Source organism: Mycteria americana, unplaced genomic scaffold (assembly GCF_035582795.1).
Source record: "Mycteria americana isolate JAX WOST 10 ecotype Jacksonville Zoo and Gardens unplaced genomic scaffold, USCA_MyAme_1.0 Scaffold_43, whole genome shotgun sequence".
Classification (NCBI taxonomy): Eukaryota; Metazoa; Chordata; class Aves; order Ciconiiformes; family Ciconiidae; genus Mycteria; species Mycteria americana.
Genome location: NW_027445630.1, coordinates 634,179 through 658,238, shown reverse-complemented (window position 1 = coordinate 658,238; position 24,060 = coordinate 634,179). Strand labels below are relative to the sequence as shown.

At 70.0% G+C, this 24,060-nt stretch overlaps 1 protein-coding gene across 1 annotated transcript in view; it reads left to right on the top strand.

Annotated features, from left to right (window-relative positions):
- Window positions 1-23,676, top strand: part of LOC142403720 (ryanodine receptor 1-like) — a 52,203-nt gene extending 28,527 nt beyond the window's left edge. The window contains 23 exon segments of the mRNA XM_075489940.1: window positions 1,710-1,847; window positions 2,794-2,906; window positions 4,880-4,976; window positions 5,071-5,177; window positions 5,308-5,359; window positions 5,559-5,636; window positions 5,727-5,826; window positions 7,468-7,547; window positions 10,244-10,320; window positions 11,366-11,439; window positions 12,109-12,126; window positions 14,413-14,493; window positions 14,786-14,874; window positions 15,310-15,438; window positions 17,006-17,110; window positions 17,718-17,799; window positions 18,359-19,707; window positions 20,963-21,033; window positions 21,901-22,066; window positions 22,301-22,387; window positions 23,143-23,236; window positions 23,239-23,363; window positions 23,473-23,676. Of these exon segments, the coding sequence (XP_075346055.1) occupies window positions 1,710-1,847; window positions 2,794-2,906; window positions 4,880-4,976; window positions 5,071-5,177; window positions 5,308-5,359; window positions 5,559-5,636; window positions 5,727-5,826; window positions 7,468-7,547; window positions 10,244-10,320; window positions 11,366-11,439; window positions 12,109-12,126; window positions 14,413-14,493; window positions 14,786-14,874; window positions 15,310-15,438; window positions 17,006-17,110; window positions 17,718-17,799; window positions 18,359-19,707; window positions 20,963-21,033; window positions 21,901-22,066; window positions 22,301-22,387; window positions 23,143-23,236; window positions 23,239-23,363; window positions 23,473-23,676 (3,516 nt within the window).
- The last annotated feature ends 384 nt before the right edge of the window (window positions 23,677-24,060 follow it).

Here is a 24,060-nt window from a genome sequence, read left to right as displayed (position 1 = left end):
CCGTGGTCATCGTGGTGCCCATGTCCCCGTGGTCCCTGTGGTCCCCACGTCCCCGTGGCCATCACAGTGCCCATATCCCCGTTGTCCCCATGGTCCCCACGTCCCCATGGTCATCGTGGTGCCTGCATCCCCATGGTCCCCATGTGCCCCACCACGTCCCCGTGGTCATCGTGGTGCCCATGTCCCCGTGGTCCCCCTGTCCCCATGGTCATCATGGTGCCCATGTCCCTGTGGTCCCCATGTCCCCCCAAGGTCCCTGTGGTCCCCATGGTCATCATGGTGCCCACGTCCCCGTGGTCATTGTGGTGCCTGTATCCCTGTGGTCCCCATGTGCCCCACCACGTCCCCGTGGTCATCGTGGTGCCCATGTCCCCGTGTCCCCCCATGGTCCCTGTGGTCCCCACGTCCCCGTGGCCATCACAGTGCCCATATCCCCGTTGTCCCCATGGTCCCCACGTCCCCATGGTCATCGTGGTGCCTGCATCCCCATGGTCCCCATGTGCCCCACCACGTCCCCGTGGTCATCGCGGTGCCCATGTCCCCGTGGTCCCCCTGTCCCCATGGTCATCATGGTGCCCATGTCCCTGTGGTCCCCATGTCCCCCCAAGGTCCTTGTGGTCCCCATGGTCATCATGGTGCCCATGTCCCCGTGGTCATTGTGGTGCCTGTATCCCTGTGGTCCCCATGTGCCCCACCACGTCCCCGTGGTCATCGTGGTGCCCATGTCCCCGTGGTCCCTGTGGTCCCCACGTCCCCGTGGCCATCACAGTGCCCATATCCCCGTTGTCCCCATGGTCCCCACGTCCCCATGGTCATCGTGGTGCCTGCATCCCCATGGTCCCCATGTGCCCCACCACGTCCCCGTGGTCATCGTGGTGCCCATGTCCCCGTGGTCCCCCTGTCCCCATGGTCATCATGGTGCCCATGTCCCTGTGGTCCCCATGTCCCCCCAAGGTCCCTGTGGTCCCCATGGTCATCATGGTGCCCACGTCCCCGTGGTCATTGTGGTGCCTGTATCCCTGTGGTCCCCATGTGCCCCACCACGTCCCCGTGGTCATCGTGGTGCCCATGTCCCCGTGTCCCCCCATGGTCCCTGTGGTCCCCACGTCCCCGTGGTCATCACAGTGCCCATATCCCCGTTGTCCCCATGGTCCCCACGTCCCCATGGTCATCGTGGTGCCTGCATCCCCGTGGTCCCCATGTGCCCCACCACGTCCCCGTGGTCATCGCGGTGCCCATGTCCCCGTGGTCCCCCTGTCCCCATGGTCATCATGGTGCCCATGTCCCTGTGGTCCCCATGTCCCCCCAAGGTCCTTGTGGTCCCCATGGTCATCATGGTGCCCATGTCCCCGTGGTCATTGTGGTGCCTGTATCGCTGTGGTCCCCATGTGCCCCACCACGTCCCCATGGTCATCGTGGTGCCCATGTCCCCGTGGTCCCTGTGGTCCCCACGTCCCCGTGGTCATCACAGTGCCCATATCCCCGTTGTCCCCATGGTCCCCACGTCCCCATGGTCATCGTGGTGCCTGCATCCCCATGGTCCCCATGTGCCCCACCACGTCCCCGTGGTCATCGCGGTGCCTGTACCCCCGTGGTCCCCCTGTCCCCATGGTCATCATGGTGCCCATGGTCATCGTGGTGCCTGCATCCCCGTGGTCCCCATGTGCCCCACCACGTCCCCGCGGTCACCGTGTCCCCTGTGTCCCCAGTGCGAGAACAACTCCTCCATGCGGTGGCAGATGGCCCTGTACCGCGAGATGGCCGGCAAGGCCGAGGACTCCGACAGCCCCGAGAAGATCGTCCGGAGGGTGCAGGAGGTGTCGGCCGTGCTCTACCACCTCGAGCAGGTCGGGGGTCCGGGGGGGTCCCAGGGAATTTGGGGGTCCCTGGGGTGCAGGAGGTGTCGGCCGTGCTCTACCACCTGGAGCAGGTCGGGGGTCTGGGGGGGTCCCAGGGAATTTGGGGGTCCCTGGGGTGCAGGAGGTGTCGGCCGTGCTCTACCACCTCGAGCAGGTCGGGGGTCCGGGGGGGGTCCCAGGGAATTTGGGGGGCCCTGGGGTGCAGGAGGTGTCGGCCGTGCTCTACCACCTGGAGCAGGTCGGGGGTCCGGGGGGGGTCCCAGGGAATTTGGGGGTCCCTGGGGTGCTGCGGGGGTCCGGGGGTGCTGCGGGGGGTCCCAGGGTGCTGCGGGGAGTCCGGGGGTGCTGGGGGGGTCCCGGGGTGCTGCAGGGGGTCCGGGGGTGCTGTGGGGGGGTCCCGGGGTGCTGCAGGGGGTCCGGCGGTGCTGCGGGGGGGTCCGGGGGTGCTGTGGGGGGTCCGGGGGTGCTGGGGGGGGGTCCCGGGGTGCTGGGGGGGGTCCGGAGGTGCTATGGGGGGGTCCCGGCGTGCTGTGGGGGGTCCGGGGGTGCTGCGGGGCGTCCGGGGGTGCTGCGGGGGGTCCGGGGGTGCTGGGGGGGTCCCGGGGTGCTGTGGGGGGGTCCCGGGGTGCTGGGGGGGTCCCGGGGTGCTGTGGGGGGTCCGGGGGTGCTGCGGGGGGGTCCGGGGGTGCTGCGGGGGGTCCCGGGGTGCTGTGGGGGGTCCGGGGGTGCTGGGGGGGTCCCGGGGTGCTGTGGGGGTCCCAGGGTGCTGCGGGGGGTCCGGGGGTGCTGCGGGGGGTCCGGGGGTGCTGGGGGGTTCCCGGGGTGCTGCGGGGGGTCCCGGGATGCTGCGGGGGGTCTGGGGGTGCTGTGGGGGGTCCGGGGGTGCTGGGGGGGTCCCGGGGTGCTGCGGGGTGCCCAGGTGACGCCCCCCCAGACGGAGCACCCCTACAAGTCCAAGAAGGCCGTCTGGCACAAGCTGCTCTCCAAGCAGCGGCGCCGCGCCGTCGTCGCCTGCTTCCGCATGACGCCGCTCTACAACCTGCCCAGGTGGGCACTGGGAGCACTGGGAGCACTGGGAGCCGCCGGGGGGGGTGGGTGTCTGAACCCCTGAGAGCGACTGGGGGCGACTGGGACCGCTGGGGAGCCTCTGGGGGCAACTGGGGATGTCCTGGGAGCCCCTGGGGCAACTGGGGAGCCTCTGGGGGCAACTGGGGATGTCCTGGGAGCCCCTGGGGCAACTGGGGAGCCTCTGGGGGTGACTGGGGATGTCCTGGGAGCCCCTGGGGCAACTGGGGAGCCTCTGGGGGCAACTGGGGATGCCATGGGAGCCCCTGGGGCAACTGGGGAGCCTCTGGGGGCAACTGGGGATGTCCTGGGAGCCCCTGGGGCAACTGGGGAGCCTCTGGGGGTGACTGGGACCGCTGGGGAGCCTCTGGAGGCAACTGGGGATGCCGTGGGAGCCCCTGTGGCAACTGGGGAGCCTCTGGGGGCAACTGGGGATGCCATGGGAGCCGCTGGGGCAACTGGGGAGCTCCTGGGGGTGACTGGGAATGCCATGGGAGCCACTGGGGCAACTGGGGAGCCTCTGGGGCAACTGGGAAGCCCCTGGGGGCAACCAGGAACCCCTTAGGCGTAACTGGGAATGTCCCAGAGCCTTGTGGAGGCAACTGGGGAGCTCCTGGGGGCAATTGGGAGCTGCTGGGAGCAACTGGGAACCCCTGAGGGCAACCAAGAACACTGCTGGGGGCAACTGGGAGTAACTGGGAACGCCCGAGGGCAACCCAGAACTGTGCTGGGGGCAACTGGGAGTAACTGGGAACCCCTCAAGAGCCCCTGGGAGCCCCTGGGGATAACTGGGTGCCTCCTGGGTGGACCCCCCGCCCCTGTCCCCCCCTCCTGGGGTGCGGCCCCCCCTCACTGTCCCCCCTCACTGTCCCCCCTCGCTGTCCCCCTGTCCCCCCTCCTGGGGCTCGGCCCCCCCCCACTGTCCCCCCCCACTGTCCCCCCTCACTGTCCCCCCCCGCTGTCCCCCCCCACTGTCCCCCCCTCTGTCCCCCCCCATCCGCCTCGCTGTCCCCTCTCACTGTCCCGTCCCCCCCGTCTCCCCCCACTGTCCCCCCTCCCTGTCCCCCTGTCCCCTCTCCCGGGGCATGGCCCCCCCCCACTGTCCCCCCCCACTGTCCCCCCCCCCACTGTCCCCCCCCACTGTCCCCCCCACTGTCCCCCCCCACTGTCCCCCCCTCTGTCCCCCCCCGTCCCCCCTCGCTGTCCCCCCCCACTCTCCCCCCCCGACTGTCCCCCCTCACTGTTCCCCCCTGTCCCCCCTGCTGTCCCCCCCGTCCCCCCTCGCTGTCCCCCCCTGCTGTCCCCTCTCACTGTCCCCCCCCCGTCCCCCCCGTCCCCCCCTCTGTCTGTCCCCCCCACTGTCCCCCCCCGTCCCCCCCACTGTCCCCCCTCACTGTCCCCCCCACTACCCCCCCCACTGTCTCCCCCCGTCCCCCCCTCATGTCCCCCCCACTGCCCCCCCCACTGTCCCCCCCCTCTGTCCCCCCCACTACCCCCCCCACTGTCCCCCCCGTCCCCCCCTCATGTCCCCCCCCCGTCCACCCCCTCTGTCCCCCCCACTACCCCCCCCACTGTCCCCCCCCCACTGTCTCCCCCCATCCCCCCCTCATGTCCCCCCCACTGTCCCCCCCGTCCCCCCCTTCCCCCCCTCATGTCCCCCCCACTGCCCCCCCCACTGTCCCCCCCCTCTGTCCCCCCCACTACCCCCCCCACTGTCTCCCCCCGTCCCCCCCTCATGTCCCCCCCACTGCCCCCCCCGTCCCCCCCATGTCCCCCCCACTCCCCCCCCCACTGTCCCCCCCTCTGTCCCCCCCACTACCCCCCCCACTGTCCCCCCCCGTCCCCCCCTCGTCCCCCCCTCGTCCCCCCCTCATGTCCCCCCCTCGTCCCCCCCTCATGTCCCCCCCCGTCACCCCCTCGTCCCCCCCTCATGTCCCCCCCGTCCCCGCCGCCAGGCACCGCGCCTGTAACATGTTCCTGGAGGCGTACCAGCTCTCCTGGCTGCTGCCGCAGGAGCACCCCTTCGAGGACCGCATGATCAACGACCTCTCGGTGAGGCGGGGAGGGGGGGGCTGCGGGGACGGGGGGGGGGGGGGACCCGGCTGGGGACCCCCCCCGCTGAGCCCTGCCGTGGGGGCCGAGGCAGAAGTCGGGGGAGGAAGAGGAGGAGGAGGAGGAGGAGCGGGATAAGAAGCCGGACCCCCTGCACCAGCTCATCCTGCACTTCAGCCGGACGGCGCTGACCGAGAAAAGGTGGGGGGGGGGGGTGGGGGTGGTGTCCCCCCAGGGTGGGGGGCGCTGGGGGGCACCCGGACGCCTGGGTGCCCCCCTGGGGGGGTCCCGGTGCCCCCCTTTGAGCCCCGTCCCCCCCCCCACCCCGCAGCAAGTTGGAGAAGGATCATTTGTACATGGCGTACGCTGGCATCATGGCCAAGGTGGGTCCCGACCCCCCCCCCCCCCCCCCGGGGTGTCCCCCCCCAAAAGCGCCCAAGCAGGCGTGGGGCCGGGAGCTCCCCCTGCCTGGGGGGGCTCCCCAGGGATTTGGGGGGGCCCCCGGGATGGGGCTGGGGGCAGAGGGTGCTCAATGCCCCGGACCGCGTCGTCTGTGTGTCCCCCCCGTCCCCCCCCCCCCAGAGCTGCCACATCGAGGAAGGGGAAGAGGAGGAGGAGGAGAAGGAGAAGGAGGAGGAAGAAGCTGAGGACTCATTCGAGGTGGGTGCGGGGGCACCCTGAGCCCCCCCCCCCGACCCCCCCCGGCCCCCCCGGCCCCCCCTGACCCTGCCCCTGCCCCTGCCCCCCCAGGAGAAGGAGATGGAGAAGCAGAAGCTGCTGTACCAGCAGGCGCGGCTGCACACGCGGGGGGCGGCCGAGATGGTGCTGCAGATGATCAGCGCCTGCAAGGGTGAGGCCCTCGCGTCCCCCCCGCGCACGGGAAGGGGCCTCGTGTCACCCCCTCGCACGGGGAGGGTCCTTGTGTCACCCCCGTGCATGGGGAGGGTCCTCGTGTCACCCCCCACCCCTCGCACAGGGGTCCTTGTGTCATCCCCTCGCACGGGGAGGGTCCTTGTGTCACCCCCGTGCATGGGGAGGGGCCTCGTGTCACCCCCCACCCCTCGCACGGGGGTCCTTGTGTCATCCCCTCGCACGGGGAGGGTCCTTGTGTCACCCCCGCGCACGGGAGGGGCCTCGTGTCACCCCCTCGCACGGGAAGGGTCCTTGTGTCACCCCCTGCCCCTCGCACGGGAAGGGTCCTTGTGTCACCCCCTGCCCCTCGCACGGGGGCCTCGTGTCACCCCTGCGCATGGGGAGGGTCCTTGTGTCACCCCCTCGCACGGGGAGGGTCCTCGTGTCACCCCCTGCCCCTCGCACGGGAAGGGGCCTCGTGTCACCCCCCGCCCCTCGCACGGGGGTCCTTGTGTCACCCCCTCGCACGGGGAGGGTCCTCGTGTCACCCCCGTGCATGGGGAGGGTCCTCGTGTCATCCCCTGCCCCGTGCACGGGAAGGGGCCTCGTGTCACCCCCTCGCACGGGGAGGGTCCTTGTGTCACCCCCGTGCATGGGGAGGGTCCTCGTGTCACCCCCTGCCCCTCGCACGGGGGCCTCGTGTCACCCCCTCGCACGGGAAGGGTCCTTGTGTCACCCCCGCGCACGGGAGGGTCCTCGTGTCACCCCCTGCCCCTCGCACAGGGGCTTTGTGTCACCCCCTCACACGGGGAGGGTCCTTGTGTCACCCCCTGCCCCTCGCACGGGGGTCCTTGTGTCACCCCTTCGCACGGGGAGGGTCCTTGTGTCACCCCCGTGCACGGGAGGGGCCTCGTGTCACCCCCCACCCCTCGCACGGGGGCCTCGTGTCACCCCCCGCCCCTCGCACGGGGGTCCTTGTGTCACCCCTTCGCACGGGGAGGGTCCTTGTGTCACCCCTGTGCACGGGAGGGTCCTCGTGTCACCCCCTCGCACGGGGAGGGTCCTTGTGTCACCCCCTGCCCCTCGCACGGGGGCTTTGTGTCACCCCCATGCACGGGAGGGTCCTTGTGTCACCCCCGTGCACGGGGAGGGTCCTCGTGTCACCCCCTGCCCCTCGCACGGGAAGGGGCCTCGTGTCACCCCCCGCCCCTCGCACGGGGGTCCTTGTGTCACCCCCTCGCACGGGGAGGGTCCTCGTGTCACCCCCGTGCATGGGGAGGGTCCTCGTGTCATCCCCTGCCCCTCGCACGGGGGCCTTGTGTCACCCCCCGCCCCTCGCACGGGGGTCCTCGTGTCATCCCCTCGCACGGGGAGGGTCCTCGTGTCACCCCCTCGCACGGGGGCCTCGTGTCACCCCCCGCCCCTCGCACGGGGAGGGTCCTCGTGTCACCCCCGTGCACGGGGAGGGTCCTCGTGTCACCACCCACCCCTCGCACGGGGGTCCTTGTGTCACCCCCTCGCACGGGGAGGGTCCCCGTGTCACCCCCCCACAGGGGGATCCCCGTGTCACCCCCCGCCCCTCGCACGGGGGCCTCGTGCCACTCGTGCTCCCTGTGGTGACGGAGCGCGGCCTCGGCAGGGGAGCGGGGCGACATGGTGTCCTCCACCCTCAAGCTGGGCATCTCCATCCTCAACGGGGGCAACGCCGAGGTGCAGCAGGTAGGAGGGCGTGTCCCTGTGTCCCTGTGTCCGTGTGTCCGTGTGTCCCCGTGTGTCCGTGTCCCTGTGTGTCCGTGTGTCCCCGTGTCCGTGTGTCCCTGTGTGTCCCCGTGTCTGTGTGTCCCTGTGTCCCTGTGTGTCCCCATGTGTCCCCATGTCCCCGTGTCCCTGTGTCCCCGTGTCCCTCTGTCCCCATGTCCATGTGTCCTTGTGTCCATGTGTCCCTGTGTCCCCGTGTGTCCCTCTGTCCCCGCGTCCCTCTGTCCCCGTGTCCGTGTGTCCCCATGTCCGTGTGTCCCCATGTGTCCCCGTGTGTCCCCGTGTGTCCCCGTGTCCGTGTGTCCCCGTGTCCCCGTGTGTCCCCGTGTGTCCCCGTGTCCCCGAGTGTCCCCGTGTCCATGTGTCCCCGTGTGTCCCCGTGTCCCTGTGTCCCCGTGTGTCCCCGTGTGTCCCTGTGTCCCCGTGTGTCCCCGTGTGTCCCTGTGTCCCCGTGTCCCTGTGTCCTCGTGTCCATGTCCCCGTGTGTCCCCGTGTCCCTGTGTCCCCGTGTGTCCCCGTGTCCGTGTGTCCCTGTGTCCCCATGTGTCCCCGTGTCTGTGTGTCCCCGTGTGTCCCCGTGTCTGTGTGTCCCTGTGTCCCTGTGTGTCCCCATGTGTCCCCATGTGTCCCCATGTGTCCCCATGTGTCCCCATGTCCGTGTGTCCCTGTGTCCCTGTGTCCCTGTGTCCCCGTGTCCCTCTGTCCCCGTGTCCATGTGTCCTTGTGTCCATGTGTCCCTGTGTCCCCGTGTGTCCCTCTGTCCCCGCGTCCCTCTGTCCCCGTGTCCATGTGTCCCCGTGTCCGTGTGTCCCTGTGTCCCCGTGTGTCCCTCTGTCCCCGCGTCCCTCTGTCCCCGTGTCCGTGTGTCCCCGTGTCCGTGTGTCCCTGTGTCCCCGTGTGTCCCCGTGTCCGTGTGTTCCTCTGCCCCCGTGTCCATGTGTCCCCGTGTCCCTGTGTCTGTGTCCCTGTATCCCCATGTCCCTGTCTCCCCGTGTCCGTGTGTCCCCATGTCTGTGTGTCCGTGTGTCCCTGTGTGTCCCCATGTCTGTGTGTCCCTGTGTCCCCATGTCTGTGTGTCCCCATGTCCCCGTATCCCTGTGTCCCCGTGTCCCTGTGTCCGTGTGTCCCCGTGTCCCTCTGTCCATGCACGGGGCTGTGTCATTGCCGTGGGAGCGTGCATGGGGGGTGCCCATTCTGGCACGTGTCCGTGTGTCCATCCCCACGGCCATACATCCACCCATGTGTCCGTGTGTCCACCCCCACGGCCATACGTCCACCCATGTGTCCGTGTGTCCATCCCCACGGCCATACATCCACCCTTGTGTCCGTGTGTCCATCCCCACGGCCATACATCCACCCATGTGTCCGTGTGTCCATCCACACGGCCATACGTCCACACACATGTCTGTGTGTTCATCCACATGGCCACACATCCATGCACATGTCCATATGTCCACGCACGTGTCCATATGTCCATCCACACGTCCATACGTCCGTGCACGTGTCCATGTGTCCATGCACACGTCCATACGTCCATCCACGTGTCCATACGTCCATCCACACGTCCATACGTCCGTGCACGTGTCCATACGTCTATGCACGTGTCCATACGTCCATGCACACGGCCATACGTCCATGCACGTGTCCATATGCCCACACACGTGTCTGTGTGTCCATCCATGTGTCCACGTACGTGTCCATACGTCCACGCACGTGTCCGTGTGTCCATCCACGCGTCCACACATCCGTGCGTGTCTGTGTGCCCACGCACGTGTCCATCCGTCCATCCCCCTGTCCATCCCCGTGTCCATACGTCCACGCACACGTCCGTGTGTACGCCCACGCGTGTTTCCATACTGTGCAAGCGCCCATGGGCGCATCCGTGTCCCCGTGCCCGTGTCCCCATGCTGGTGGCCGTGTCCCTGTGCTGGTGTCCCCATGCCAGTGGCCATGTCCAGGTGCCCATGTCCCCATGCCGGTGGCCGTGTCCCTGTGCTGGTGTCCCCGTGCCGGTGGCCATGTCCACGTGCCCGTGTCCCCATGCCAGTGTCCCCATGCCAGTGGCCATGTCTGGGAGCCCATGTCCCCACGCTGGTGGCCATGTCCCCATGACGGTGTCCCCATGCCAGTGGCCATGTCTGGGAGCCCATGTCCCCACGCTGGTGGCCGTGTCCCCATGCCGGTGTCCCCATGCCAGTGGCCATGTCCGGGTGGCCGTGTCCCCACGCTGGTGGCCATGTCCCCGTGACGGTGTCCCCATGCCAGTGGCCATGTCCGGGTGGTCATGTCCCCGCGCTGGTGGCCATGTCCCCGTGCCGGTGTCCCCGTGCCGGTGGCCATGTCCACGTGCCCGTGTCCCCATGCTGGTGTCCCCATGCCAGTGGCCATGTCCGGGTGGCCGTGTCCCCACGCTGGTGGCCGTGTCCCCATGCCGGTGTCCCCATGCCAGTGGCCATGTCCGGGTGGCCGTGTCCCCGTGCTGGTGGCCATGTCCCCATGACGGTGTCCCCATGCCAGTGGCCATGTCTGGGAGCCCATGTCCCCACGCTGGTGGCCATGTCCCCGTGCCGGTGTCCCCGTGCCGGCGGCCATGTCCGGGTGGCCGTGTCCCCGTGCTGGTGGCCGTGGCCGTCTGTCCATGTGTGTCCCCCCCCCAGAAAATGCTGGACTACCTGAAGGAGAAGCGGGAGGTCGGGTTCTTCCAGAGCGTCCAGGCCCTGATGCAGACCTGCAGGTGACGCCGGGGCTGGGGTCCCCCTGTGGGTATTGGGGTCCCCCCATGGGTATCAGGGTCCCCCCATATGTATCGGGGTCCCCCCGTGGGTATCGGGGTCCCCCATGGGTTTCAGCATCCACCCATGTGTAGCAGGGTCCCCCCCGTGGGCATCAGGGTCCCCCCATGGGTATTGGGGTCCGCCTGTGGTTATCGGGGTCCCCCTGTGGGCATTGGGGTCCCCCCATGGGCATCGGGGTCCCCCCATGGGTATCGGAGTCCCCCCGTGGTTATCGGGGTCCCCTGTGGGCATTGGGGTCCCTCTGTGGGTATCGGGGTCCCCCCATGTGTATCAGGGTCCCCCCCGTGGGTATCAGGATCTCCCCATGGGTATCGGGGTCCCCCCGTGGGCATTGGGGTCCCCCCGTGGGTATCGGGGTCCCTCTGTGGGCATTGGGGTCCCTCTGTGGGTATCGGGGTCCCCCCATGGGTATCGGGGTCCCCCCGTGGGTATCAGGATCCCCCCATGGGTATCGGGGTCCCCCCGTGGTTATCGGGGTCCCCCTGTGGGCATTGGGGTCCCCCCCGTGGGCATCGGGGTCCCCCCATGTGTATCAGGGTCCCCCCGTGGGTATCGGGGTCCCCCGTGGGTTTCAGCATCCCCCCATGGGTATCAGGATCTCCCCATGGGTATCGGGGTCCCCCCGTGGTTATTGGGGTCCCTCTGTGGGTATCGGGGTCCCCCCATGGGTATCAGGGTCCCCCCCGTGGGTATCAGGATCTCCCCATGGGTATCGGGGTCCCCCCGTGGGCATTGGGGTCCCCCCATGGGTATCGGGGTCCCCCCGTGGGTATCGGGGTCCCCCATGGGCATCAGGGCCCCCCTACAGACATTGGGGTCCCCCCCTTGGGTGCCCCAGGGGTTCAGGGCGTTGGGGTGTCCCCCACGGGGGGTTCCCCAAGAGCTTCAGGACCCCCAGGGAGGGGTCGGCTCCAGCCGGGGGGGGGGGGGGGGGCCTGGAAGGGTTTCGGGGGGCCCCATCCTGACCCCCCCGTGTCCCCGCAGCGTCCTGGACCTCAACGCCTTCGAGCGGCAGAACAAGGCGGAGGGGCTGGGCATGGTGACGGAGGAGGGGACGAGTGAGTGGGGGGCCCTGCCCAGGCACCCCCGCGCCCCCCCCCGTCGCTGCTGTCCCATGGGATGGGGGGGCTGCGACTGGGGGGGGGGGGGGGGGTCCCCGTCCCGCGCCCCCCGTCCCGCGCCCCCCGTCCCGCTGCGCTGCTCCCCCCGAGCCCCAGCCATTAATGTGGCTCTGAGCCCCCCATGCCCCCCAAACCCTAATGCCCCCCCAAGCCTTAATGTCCCCCCAAACCCTCATGCCCCCCCCCCGGTCCCTAATGCCCCCCCCAGCCCTGGTTCCCCCTATAGCCCTGGTTCCCCTCTGTGCCTTAACACCCCCCAAGCCCTAATACCCCCCCTTGACCCCTAACTGCCCCCCCTGCCCCTAACACCCCCCCAGGCACCTCATACCTCCTCTGGGCTAATAATGACCCCCCCAAACCCTAATGACCCCCCCAAACCCTAATGACCCCCCAAACCCTAATGACCCCCCCCAGCCCTAGTGACCCCCCTCGCCCTAGTGACCCCCCCCAGCCCTAATACCCCCCTCGCCCTAATGCCCCCCTTGCCCTAATGACCCCCCCAGCCCTAATGACCCCCCCCAAACCCTAATGACCCCCCCAGCCCTAATGACCCCCCCCACTCACCTCCTCTCTCCCCTTCTCTCCCCTCCCGGCTCCTGGTGCCAGTCATCAGCCGTGAGAACGGTAAATACTCGTTATCGCAGGGGCTATAGGGCCGGGGGGGTATAGAGGCTATAGGGCTGGGGGTGTATAGAGGCTATAGGGCTGGGGGGGTATATAGAGGCTATAGGGCTGGAGAGGGTTATACAGAGGCTATAGGGCTGGGGGGGTTATATAGAGGCTATAGGGCTGGGGGGGTATATAGAGGCTATAGGGCTGGAGAGGGTTATATAGAGGCTATAGGGCTGGGGGTGTATAGAGGCTATAGGGCTGGAGAGGGTTATACAGAGGCTATAGGGCTGGAGAGGGTTATATAGAGGCTATAGGGCTGGGGGGGTATATAGAGGCTATAGGATGGGGGGCTATATAGGGGCTATAGGGCTGGAGAGGGTTATATAGAGGTTATAAGGCTGGGGGGTATATAGAGGCTATAGGGCTGGAGAGGGTTATACGGAGGCTATAGGGCTGGGAGGGTATATAGAGGCTATAGGGCTGGGGGGTATATAGAAACTATAGGGCTGGGGTGGATATATAGAGTCTATAGGGCTGGGGGGGTTATTGTAGGGTCTATAGGACCGGGGGGTTATTGTAGGGGCTATAGGGCTGGGGGGGCTATATAGAGTCTATAGGGCTGGGGGGTATCGTAGGGGCTATAGGACGGGGGGGATTATATAGAGTCTATAGGACGGGGGGGGTATCGTAGGGTCTATAGGGCTGGGGAGTGTCGTAGGGGCTACAGGACAGGGGGTACCGTAGGGTCTATAGGGCTCGGGGTTATCGTAGGGGCTATAGGACGGGGGGTATCGTAGGGTCTATAGGGCTGGGGGGTGTCGTAGGGGCTATAGGGCTGGGGGGATTATATAGAGTCTATAGGACAGGGGGTACCATAGGGTCTATAGGGCTGGGGGGTGTCATAGGGGCTATAGGACGGGGGGGATTATATAGAGTCTATAGGGCTGGGGGGTATCGTAGGGGCTATAGGACGGGGGGGATTATATAGAGTCTATAGGACGGGGGGTATCGTAGGGTCTATAGGACGGGGGGGATTATATAGAGTCTATAGGACGGGGGGGGTATCGTAGGGTCTATAGGGCTGGGGGGTGTCGTAGGGGCTATAGGACGGGGGGTATCGTAGGGTCTATAGGGCTCGGGGGTATCGTAGGGGCTATAGGGCTGGGGGGTGTCGTAGGGGCTATAGGGCTGGGGGGATCATATAGGGTCTATAGGGCTGGGGGGTGTCGTAGGGTCTATAGGATGGGGGGGATTATATAGAGTCTATAGGACGGGGGGTGTCGTAGGGTCTATAGGACGGGGGGGATTATATAGAGTCTATAGGACGGGGGGTACCGTAGGGTCTATAGGGCTGGGGGGTGTCGTAGGGGCTATAGGACGGGGGGATCATATAGAGTCTATAGGACGGGGGGTATCGTAGGGTCTATAGGGCTGGGGGGTGTCGTAGGGTCTATAGGACGGGGGGGATTATATAGAGTCTATAGGACGGGGGGTATCGTAGGGTCTATAGGACTGGGGGGATCATATAGAGTCTATAGGACGGGGGGTATCGTAGGGTCTCCGGGCCGGGGGGTGCTGGGGGAGGGTGGCCCTGTCCCCAGAGCAGGGTCGGGACCCACTGCATGTCCCCGGTCCCCTGGCTGCCACCCCGGCCGTGTCCCCGCAGCGCGTCTGTCCCTGACCCCTCGGCCCCGCTGGCTGCCCCCCCCCCGTGCTAACCCCCTGCCGCCCTGGCGCGTCCCCACCGCCGCCCTGGGGTGTCCCCGTGCCGCCCTGGGGTGTCCCCGTGCCGCCCTGGCGCGTCCCCACCGCCGCCCTGGGGTGTCCCCGTGCTGCCCTGGGGTGTCCCCCCGCCACCCTGGCACATCCCGTGCCACCCTGGGGTGTCCCCGTGCCGCCCTGGGGTGTCCCCGTGCCACCCTGGCACGTCCCGTGCCACCCTGGGGTGTCCCCGTGCTGCCCTGGCACGTCCCCATGCCAACCTGGCACGTCCCGTGCCACCCTGGGGTGTCCCTGTGCCGCCCTGGGGTGTCCCGTGCCACCCTGGGGTGTCTCCGTGCCACCCTGGGGTGTCCCCGTGCCGCCCTGAGGTGTCCCCATGCCACCCTGGGGTGTCCCCGTGCCGTCTCGGTGTGTCGCGGTCACCCCGGGCTGTCCCCGTGCCGCTGCAGCACGTCCCCGCGCCGCCCCGGGACGTCACCCTGCGGCCACCCCGGGGTGTCACCTTGCGGCCCCCTCGGGGCCCCCCCTTGGCCACCCGTGGCCCCACGTGACGCCGTCCCCGTCCCCGTCCCCCAGGGGAGAAGGTGATGTCGGACGACGAGTTCACGCAGGATCTCTTCCGGCTGCTCCAGCTGCTGTGCGAGGGGCACAACAACGGTGAGGGGACGCGGGGACAGGGGCTACGGGGGCGTGGGGCGCGGCCATGGGGCACGAGGGGGCTTTGGGGGGCTCTGGGGTGGGGAAGGGGCTTTGGAGGAGCGTGGGGCAGAAGAAGGAGCTATGGGGCAGAAGAAGGAGCTATGGAGCAGGAGGGGCTACGGGGCGGCCGTGGGGGCTATGGGGCAGGAGGGGCTATGGGGCGGCCATGGGGGCTATGGGGCAGGCGTGGGGTGGCGGTAGGGCGGCTGTGGGGCCGGTCTCACCCCGTTCCCCCCCCCCCCCCCCCCAGATTTCCAGAACTACCTGCGCACCCAGACGGGGAACACGACCACCATCAACATCATCATCTGCACCGTGGACTACCTGCTGCGCCTGCAGGTAGCCGGCCCCGCGGCGCCCCACGGCCCCCCCCCCACAGCCCCACGCCGCGGCCTCCGGAGCCTGGACCCCACGGCTCGGCCCCAGCCCCAACCCCCCCTTCCTGACCCACGTCCCCGACCATCCCTGACCCACGTCCCCTCGCCCTGCTCTGTCCCACGTCCCAGCCTGGGTCCCCCACCCCCCCCGTGTCCCCACCCCCCCCGTGTCCCCACGTCCCTGTGCTGCTGGTGGTCCCCACGTCCCCATCCCCGTGTCCTCGTGCTGCTGGTGGTCCCCACGTCCCCATCCCCGTGTCCTCGTGCTGCTGGTGGTCCCCACATCCCCATCCCTGTGTCCTCGTGCTGCTGGTGGTCCCCACGTCCCCGTCCCCGTGTCCTCGTGCTGCTGGCGGTCCCCGCGTCCCCTCCACTGACAGTGCCCACCCCGCGGCAGGAGTCCATCAGCGACTTCTACTGGTACTACTCGGGGAAGGACGTCATCGACGAGCAGGGGAAGCGCAACTTCTCCAAGGCCATGGCGGTGGCCAAGCAGGTCTTCAACAGCCTCACCGAGTACATCCAGGTGAGCCCCCCAGCCCCGCAGCCCCTCGCCAGGCACCGCCCGGTGGCATGGGCCCTGCAGCCCCCCGCGATGTCCCTGGGGGGCTGGAGGTGGTGGTCCGAGATCCTTGGGGTCCCCTGGAGTCTTGGTGTCCTGGGGATCCTGGTGTCCCTGCGTGTCCCTGGGAGGTCCCCAAGGCCCCCGAGGTACCAGGGGTCCCGATGTCCCTGGGAGGTCCCCAAGGTCCCTGGGGGTCCCGATGTCCCTGGGAGGTCTCCAAGGACCCCAGTGTCCAAGGGGTCCTGATGTCCCAGGGGTCCCCAAGGACCCTGGGGGTCCCGATGTCCCTGGGAGGTCCCCAAGATCCCAGGGGTCCTGATGTCCCTAGGAGGTCCCCAGGGACCCTGGGGGTCCCGATGTCCCTGGGAGGTCCCCAAGGACCCCAGTGTCCCAGGGGTCCCGATGTCCCTGGGGGTCCCCAAGGACCCTGAGGGTCCCCATGTCCCTGGGAGGTCCCCAAGGACCCCAGTGTCCCAGGGGTCCTGATGTCCTAGGGGTCCCCATGTCCCTGGGAAGTCCCCAAGGACCCCGAGGTCCCAGGGGTCCCGATGTCCCTGGGAGGTCCCCAAGGTCCCTGGGGTCCCAATGTCCCTGGGAAGTCCCCAAGGACCCCAAGATCCCAGGGGTCCTGATGTCCCTAGGAGGTCCTCAGGGACCCTGGGGGTCCCGATGTCCCTGGGAGGTCCCCAAGGTCCCTGGGGGTCCCAGTGTCCCTGGGAGGTCCCCAAGGACCCCAGTGTCCAAAGGGTTCCGATGTCCCTGGGGGTCCCGATGTCCCTGGGAGGTCCCCAAGGGCTCTGATGTCCCTGGGGGTCCCCTGGGAGGACACCCCAGTGTCCCAGGGGTCCCGATGTCCCTGGGAGGTCCCCAAGGCCCCTGGGGGTCCCGATGTCCCTGGGAGGTCCCCAAGGACCCCAGTGTCCCAGGGGTCCCAATGTCCCTGGGGGTCCCCATGTCCCTGGGAGGTCCCCAAGGACCCCAGTGTCCCAGGGGTCCCAATGTCCCTGGGGGTCCCCAAGGACCCTGAGGGTCCCCATGTCCCTGGGAGGTCCCCAAGGACCCCAGTGTCCAAGGGGTCCTGATGTCCCTGGGGGTCCCGATGTCCCTGGGAGGTCCCCAAGGACCCCAAGATCCTAGGGGTCCCGATGTCCCTAGGAGGTCCCCAGGGACCCTGGGGGTCCCGATGTCCCTGGGAGGTCCCCAAGGACCCCAAGATCCCAGGGGTCCCGATGTCCCTAGGAGGTCCCCAAGGTCCCTGAGGGTCCCTCTGTCCCTGGGAGGTCCCCAAGGGCCCTGGTGTCCCAGGGGGTCCCCCGGGGGTCCTGAAGCCCCTGGGAGGAGACCCCAGTGTCCCAGGGGTCCCGATGTCCCTGGGGTCCCCAGGAGCCCCAACGTCCCAGGGATCCTGGCGTCCCTGCTGTCCCCTGGGGCTCCCAATTCTCTGGGGGTCCCAGGACTCCCCGAGGGTCCCCGGGGGGGTCTCGGGGGGGTCCCCGGGGCCGGCGGTGCCAGTGCCCACCACCCGCAGGGTCCCTGCACGGGCAACCAGCAGAGCCTGGCCCACAGCCGCCTCTGGGACGCCGTCGTCGGCTTCCTCCACGTCTTCGCCCACATGATGAAGAAGCTGGCCCAGGTGGGCACTGGGGGGGCACTGGGAGCACTGGGAGCCCCCCCCCCACCTCCCCTACTAACCCGCTGCCCCCTCCTCGCTGTCCCCAAGTCGGGGGGGGGGGGGGTTGGGGACACCCAGGTGGCATCAGCAGCCCCCCCACGACCCCCAACCCATCCCGTTGGCCCTGGGGCACCCTAAGGACCCCCCAAGCTGGGGGGGGGGGGGGGACACACACACGAGACCCCGGGGGGGCCCCGAGAGACCCCGCGCTGGCTCTGACGGACCTTTCCGCCCCGCTGCCGCCAGATGGGCCGAACGCCGGGACCGCGGATGGGCGTAAGCACCCGCCGAGCCCCCCCGCCCCGTCCCCCCCCCTCCCCACCGCCGCATGGCCTCGCTAACACCCCCGCCCCGGCATGGCAAAGCCCTCCCCCCCCCCGCTCGGACCCCCCCGCTTGGGTTGCGCGCGAGTTGGGGGGCCACCACCCACCCTCTGTCTCGTGGCGCGAGGAGCGGTGCCGGAGCGGGTCCTGCCCCCCAGGTAAGGGGGTCCGGGGCCGTGGTGGGGGTCACGGCATGGGCGGGGGGGGCCACCTCGGGCTCATGGTGTGTCCGTCCCCCCCCCCAGGACTCCAGCCAGATCGGGCTGCTGAAGGAGCTGCTGGACCTGCAGAAGGACATGGTGGTGATGCTGCTGTCCCTGCTGGAAGGTGGGGTCCCCCCGTCGTGTGTGTCCCCCCCCCGGGGCGTCCAGGACCCCCCCCTGCTGCCCCGGGTGTCCCAGCGTCACCCAGGGTCCTCCTGCCGTGCGGGGTGTCCTCGCCGTCCCACGCCGCGTGGCCTCAGGACATCCCATCCGCCAGCCGGGCTGTCCTAATGCCACCCGGGGTCACCGTGTGTCCGTCCCCCCCCCCCAGGTTGAGGTGTCCTCGCCATCCAGGCTGTCCCCCTGCCATCGGGGGTGTCCCCTCACTCTCCAGGGTGTCCCTTGACCACCCATGGTGTCCCCATCCCTCAGGGTGTCACCTGGCTCTGTAGGGTGCTCCCACCATCCATGGTGGCCCGTGCCGCTTGAGGTGTCCTTGGCCACCTGGGGCTTGTCCCCTGGTCACCAGGGTTGTCCCCGTGCTCTCCAGGGTGTCCCTTGACCACCCAGGGTGTCCCCTCACTCTCCAGGGTGTCCCCAGGCACCGGGGCTGTCCCCACAGCACCCCCGGACCTGATGGGACACCCCCCACCCCCCCCAACCCCCCCCAACCCCTTCCACAGGCAACGTGGTGAACGGGACCATCGCCCGGCAGATGGTGGACATGCTGGTGGAGTCCTCCAGCAACGTCACCATGATCCTCAAGTTCTTCGACATGTTCCTGAAGCTGCGGGACATCGTGGCCTCGGACGCCTTCCGCGACTACGTCTCGGACCCGCGAGGTCTCATCTCCAAGAAGGACTTCCAGAAGGCGATGGACAGCCAGAAGCAGTACGAACCCGCCGAGATCCAGTTCCTGCTCTCCTGCTCCGAGGCGGACGAGAACGAGATGATCGACGTGGAAGCCTTCGCCGGTCGCTTCCAAGAACCCGCTCGCGACATCGGCTTCAACGTAGCCGTGCTCCTCACCAACCTCTCGGAGCACGTTCCCCACGACCAACGTCTCCGGACCTTCTTGGAGCAAGCGGCCAGCATCTTGGAGTATTTCCGCCCTTTTTTGGGGCGGATCGAGATCATGGGAGCGGCTCGGCGGATCGAACGCCTCTACTTCGAGATCAGCGCCGCCAACAAGGCGCAGTGGGAGATGCCCCAGGTGAAGGAGTCCAAGCGCCAGTTCATCTTCGACGTGGTCAACGAGGGGGGGGAGGCCGAGAAGATGGAGCTCTTCGTCAACTTCTGCGAGGACACCATCTTCGAGATGCAGATCGCCTCGCGCCTCTCCGAGGAGGAACCCCCGCGGCAAGGCGGGGAGGACGAGGAGCAGGAGGAAGAGGAGGAGGCCTCCGAGGCCGCCGGCCCCCCGCCCCCTGCCGAGCCCGCCTCGGCTTTCGGGGAGCTGCTGGCGGGGGCCGGGGGGCTGCGGCGCTTGCTGGGCTCCCCCCAGACTTGGCGGCGGCGGCTGCGGCGGCTGCGGCGGCGGCCGGGCCGGGAGCTGGCGTGGGCGGCGGGGGCGGCCGCCGGCCGGGCGCTGCTGGGGGGGCTGCTGGGGGGCTGCGGGGTGCTGGCGGCCGTGGGGCGCCTGGCCTGGACCTCCCTTTTCGGAGGGGGGCTGGTGGAGGGGGCGCAGCGCCTGGCCCTGGCCGAGCTGCTGGCCAGCATGCCCGACCCCACCCAGGACGCCGTGGGGGGCGGCGAGGCCGGCGGGGGAGCAGGGGCAGAGGAGGGGGGTCCCCAAGACCCCGGCCCCCCGCCCGCCCCCCTCCTGCCGCAGCCCCCCGAGGAGGAGGAGGAGGAGGAGGCGGCGGCGGCGGCGGCGGCGGCGGCGCCGGCGGCTTTCGGGGCGCGCAAGGAGCCCGGGCACTATCGGCTGGCGGCCCCCGACGCCCCCGGGGGGCTGGGGGACATCGGGGAGCCCCCCGCTGCCGAGCCCCCCACCCCCGAGGGCACCCCCATCCTCCGGAGGAAGATTGGGGTAGGCGGCCGACGGGGGCTCGGGGAGGGGGGGTCCTGTGGGGAGGGGTCCCGGGGGGGGGGGTGGGCAGGGTGCTGGGGGTCTCGGGGGGGGGCAGGACCCCGGGGTCCCCTAGGGGGGGCAGGACACTGGGGGGGTCCCTATGGAGGGGCAGGACCCCGGGGGTCCCCTATGGGGGGGGGGGCAGGACACTGGGGGGGTCCCTATGGGGGGGCAGGACCCCAGGGGTCCCCTATGGGGGGGCAGGGCACTGGGGGGGTCCCGATGGGGGGGCAGGACCCCGGGGGTCCCCTATGGGGGGGGGGCAGGACACTGGGGGGATCCCCATGGGGGGGCAGGGAACTGGGGGGGTCCCTATGGGGGGGCAGGACACTGGGGGGATCCCCATGGGGGGGCAGGACCCCGGGGTCCCCTATGGGGGGGCAGGGCACTGGGGGGGTCCCTATGGAGGGGCAGGACCCCAGGTGTCCCCTATGGGGGGGCAGGGCACTGGGGGGGTCCCGATGGGGGGGCAGGACACTGGGGGGATCCCCATGGGGGGGCAGGACCCCGGGGTCCCCTATGGGGGGGGGCAGGACACTGGGGGGGGTCCCTATGGAAGGGCAGGACCCCAGGGGTCCCCTATGGGGGGGGGGCAGGACACTGGGGGGGGTCCCTATGGGGGGGCAGGACCCCAGGGGTCCCCTATGGGGGGGCAGGACACTGGGGGGGTCCCGATGGGGGGGCAGGACCCCAGGGGTCCCCTATGGGGGGGCAGGGCACTGGGGGGGTCCCGATGGGGGGGCAGGACCCCAGGGGTCCCCTATGGGGGGGGGCAGGACACTGGGGGGGTCCCTATGGGAGGGAGGACCCTGGGGTGCCCTATGGGGGGGCAGGACCCCAGGGGTCCCCTATGGGGGGGCAGGACACTGGGGGGGTCCCCTATGGGGGGGCAGGACCCCAGGGGTCCCCTATGGGGGGGCAGGACACTAGGGGGGTCCCTATGGGGGGGCAGGACCCCAGGGGTCCCCTATGGGGGGGCAGGACACTGGGGGGGTCCCGATGGGGGGGCAGGACCCCGGGGTCCCCTGGGGGGGTCCCTATGGGGGGGAGGACCCTGGGGTCCCTCCCCGCAGTGGGGAGCAGAGCGGGGGTCCCCAGCCCTCCGGTTCCTGCTCCCTATGGGCACGGCCAGCCCCAGCAGGGCTTTTTTTGGGGGGGGGGGGGGGGGGCCGGCCCGTGCCCCCCCCGGGCCTGATCCTGGCCCCCACCGCAGGAGGACGGGGAGGAGGTGGTGGAGGAGCCGCAGAAGGAAGAGGAGCCGGCGGGCGAGGCCGAGAAAGCCGAGTACGTGGGGGGCCAGGGCCCCGTTGGGGGGTGCATGGCCCCATTGGGGGTGCATGGTCACATGGGGGGGTGCATGGCCCCATTGGGGGGTGCATGGCCCCATTGGGGGGGGTGCATGGCCCTATGGGGGGTGCATGGTCGCATGGGGGGGTGCATGGCCCCATTGGGGGGTGCATGGCCCCATTGGGGGGGGGGTGCATGGCCCCATTGAGGGGTGCATGGCCCCATTGGGGGGTGCATGGCCCCATGGGGGGGTGCATGGCCCCATTGAGGGGTGCATGGCCCTATGGGGGGTGCATGGTCACATGGGGGGGTGCATGGCCCCATTGGGGGGTGCATGGCCCCATTGGGGGGGGGGTGCATGGCCCCATTGAGGGGTGCATGGCCCCATTGGGGGGTGCATGGTCACATGGGGGGGGTGCATGGCCCCATTGGGGGGGGGTGCATGGCCCCATTGGGGGGTGCATGGCCCCATGGGGGGGTGCGTGGCCCCATTGGGGGGTGCATGGCCCTATGGGAGGTTCATGGCCCCATTGAGGGGTGCATGGCCCCATTGGGGGGGGGGCTCATGGCCCCATTGGGGGTGCATGGCCCTATGGGGGGTCCGTGGCCCCATTGGGGGTGCATGGCCCCATTGGGGGGGGGGTGTTCATGGCCCCATAGGGGGGTGCATGGCCCTATGGGGGGTGCATGGCCCTATGGGGGGTCCGTGGCCCCATTGGGGGTGCATGGCCCCATTGGGGGGGGGTGCATGGCCCCATTGGGGGGTGCATGGCCCTATGGGGGGTCCGTGGCCCCACTGGGGGGCTGTGGGAAGGGCGGAGGGTCCCGCTGGAGACCCCCACCCAGGCAGCCCCCTCTCTGCAGCACGGAGAACGGGGAGAAGGCTGGGGCGGAGGCGGCCGAGGGGGGGCCCGAGCCTGAGGCCCCCAGGAAGAGGAGGAAATCGGTCCTTCGGGAGCGCCGGGAGCCGCCGGCCGAGGGAGCCTTCGAGTTCTGGGCTGAGCTGGAGGTCCAGAGGGTCAAATTCCTGGTACGGGGGGGCCGGGGGGCCGGGGGGGGGGGCCGGGACCCCCATTGCCTGAGCACCGGGACCCCCACCCCTGGGGGAGCAGCCTGGGGGGGCGATGGGACCCCCATCAATGGGGATGGCCCCTGGGTGGGTGCTCTGGGTGCTCGGGGGGGGGGGGTTGGGGGTCGTGGGGCTGGGGGTGCCGCAGCCCTGAGCGTGTGTGCCCCCCCCCCCCCCCCGCCCCCCCCGGCACAGAACTACCTGTCCAGGAACTTCTACAACCTGCGGTTCCTGGCGCTCTTCCTCGCCTTCGCCATCAACTTCATCCTCCTCTTCTACAAGGTCTGGGTCCCCGGGAGGGGGATTGGGGGGGGGGGGGGGCACCCAGACCCCTGGGTCCCCATGGGGGGGGGTATGGGATAGAGCAGGGGCACCCCAGACCCCTGGGTTCCCATGGGGGGGGGTGTCAGATGGGGTAGGGGCACCCCAGACCCCTGGGTCCCCATGGGGGGGGGGGTATGGGATAGAGCAGGGGCACCCCAGACCCCTGGGGTCCCCATGGGGGGGGGTGTCAGATGGGGTAGGGGCACCCCAGACCCCTGGGTCCCCATGGGGGGGGGGTGTCAGATTGGGTAGGGGGCACCCCAGACCCCTGGGTCCCCATTGAGGGGGTGTCAGATGGGGTGGGGGCACCCCAGACCCTGGGTCCCCATGGGGGGGGTGTCAGATTGGGTAGGGGCACCCCAGACCCCTGGGTCCCCCATGGGGGGGTTGTCAGATGAGGTGGGGGCACCCCAGACCCCTGGGTCCCCATGGGGGGAGGTATGGGATAGAGCAGGGGCACCCCAGACCCCTGGGTCCCCATTGAGGGGGTGTCAGATGGGGTTGGGGCACCCCAGACCCCTGGGTCCCCATGGCGGGGTGTGGGACAAGGCAGGGGGACCCCCGGCTCCCTGGGGGGCTACGGCGGGGGGTGGGGGCACCCCGGCTCCCTGGGGGGGGGCTGCGGGGTCCGCAGGGTGGGGGTGGCGGGCAGCGGGACGCCCAGGGCGGGTGCCGCAGCGGTCCCTCGCCCCCCCCCCCCCCCCCCCCCCCAGGTGTCGGAGCACCCCCCGGGCGCGGAGGAGGAGCCGGGGGGCGGCGGGGCCGGCGGCGGCGGTGGCCGAGGAGGGCGAGGGGCCCGAGGCCGGGGAGGGAGAGCGTGGTGTACTACTTCCTGGAGGAGAGCACGGGGTACATGCAGCCGGCGCTGCAGGGCCTGGCCCTGGCCCACACCCTGGTCGCCTTCCTCTGCATCATCGGCTACAACTGCCTCAAGGTGCGCCCGGCCGCCTGGGCGCGCCCCTTCGGCCACGCCCCTTCGGCCACGCCCCTGGACACGCCCATGCCCGGTCCCCACCCACCCACCCCCCTTTACTTGGCGTCAGTGTCTGGACGCGCCCGCCCGCCCCTGGCCACGCCCACCTGATCCTAGCCACGCCCACCTGATCCTGACGCGCCCGCCCGCCCCTGGCCACGCCCGCCCGCCCCTGGCCACGCCCTCCTGCTCCTGGAAACGCCCACCTGCTCCTGGAAACGCCCGTCTGCCCCGGCCACGCCCACCTGCTACTGGCCCCACCCACCTGTCCTAACCTCGCCCACCTGCTCCTGGCACGCCCACCTGGCCTGGCCACGCCTGTTTATGGCCCCACAGCCTCTCGTGGTGCCGCGCCCCGATTGGCCACGCCCCTCTCATCTGGCCACGCCCACAGCTGGTCCGTGTGTCCCGTGTCCCGTCCGTCCCCCCCCCCCCCCGTGCTCACACTTGGTGCCAGCACCTGGCCCTGGCAGGGTCCCCACGGCCCCGTGTCCCCACTGTCCCCACATCCCCATGTCCCCACATCCCCACTGGCCCTGTGTCCCCATCTCCCCATGTCCCTGTGTCCCCATGTCCCTGTGTCCCCATGTCCCCATGTCCCCACTGTCCCCATGTCCCCACATCCCTGCTGACCCCGTGTCCCCATGTCCCTGTGTCC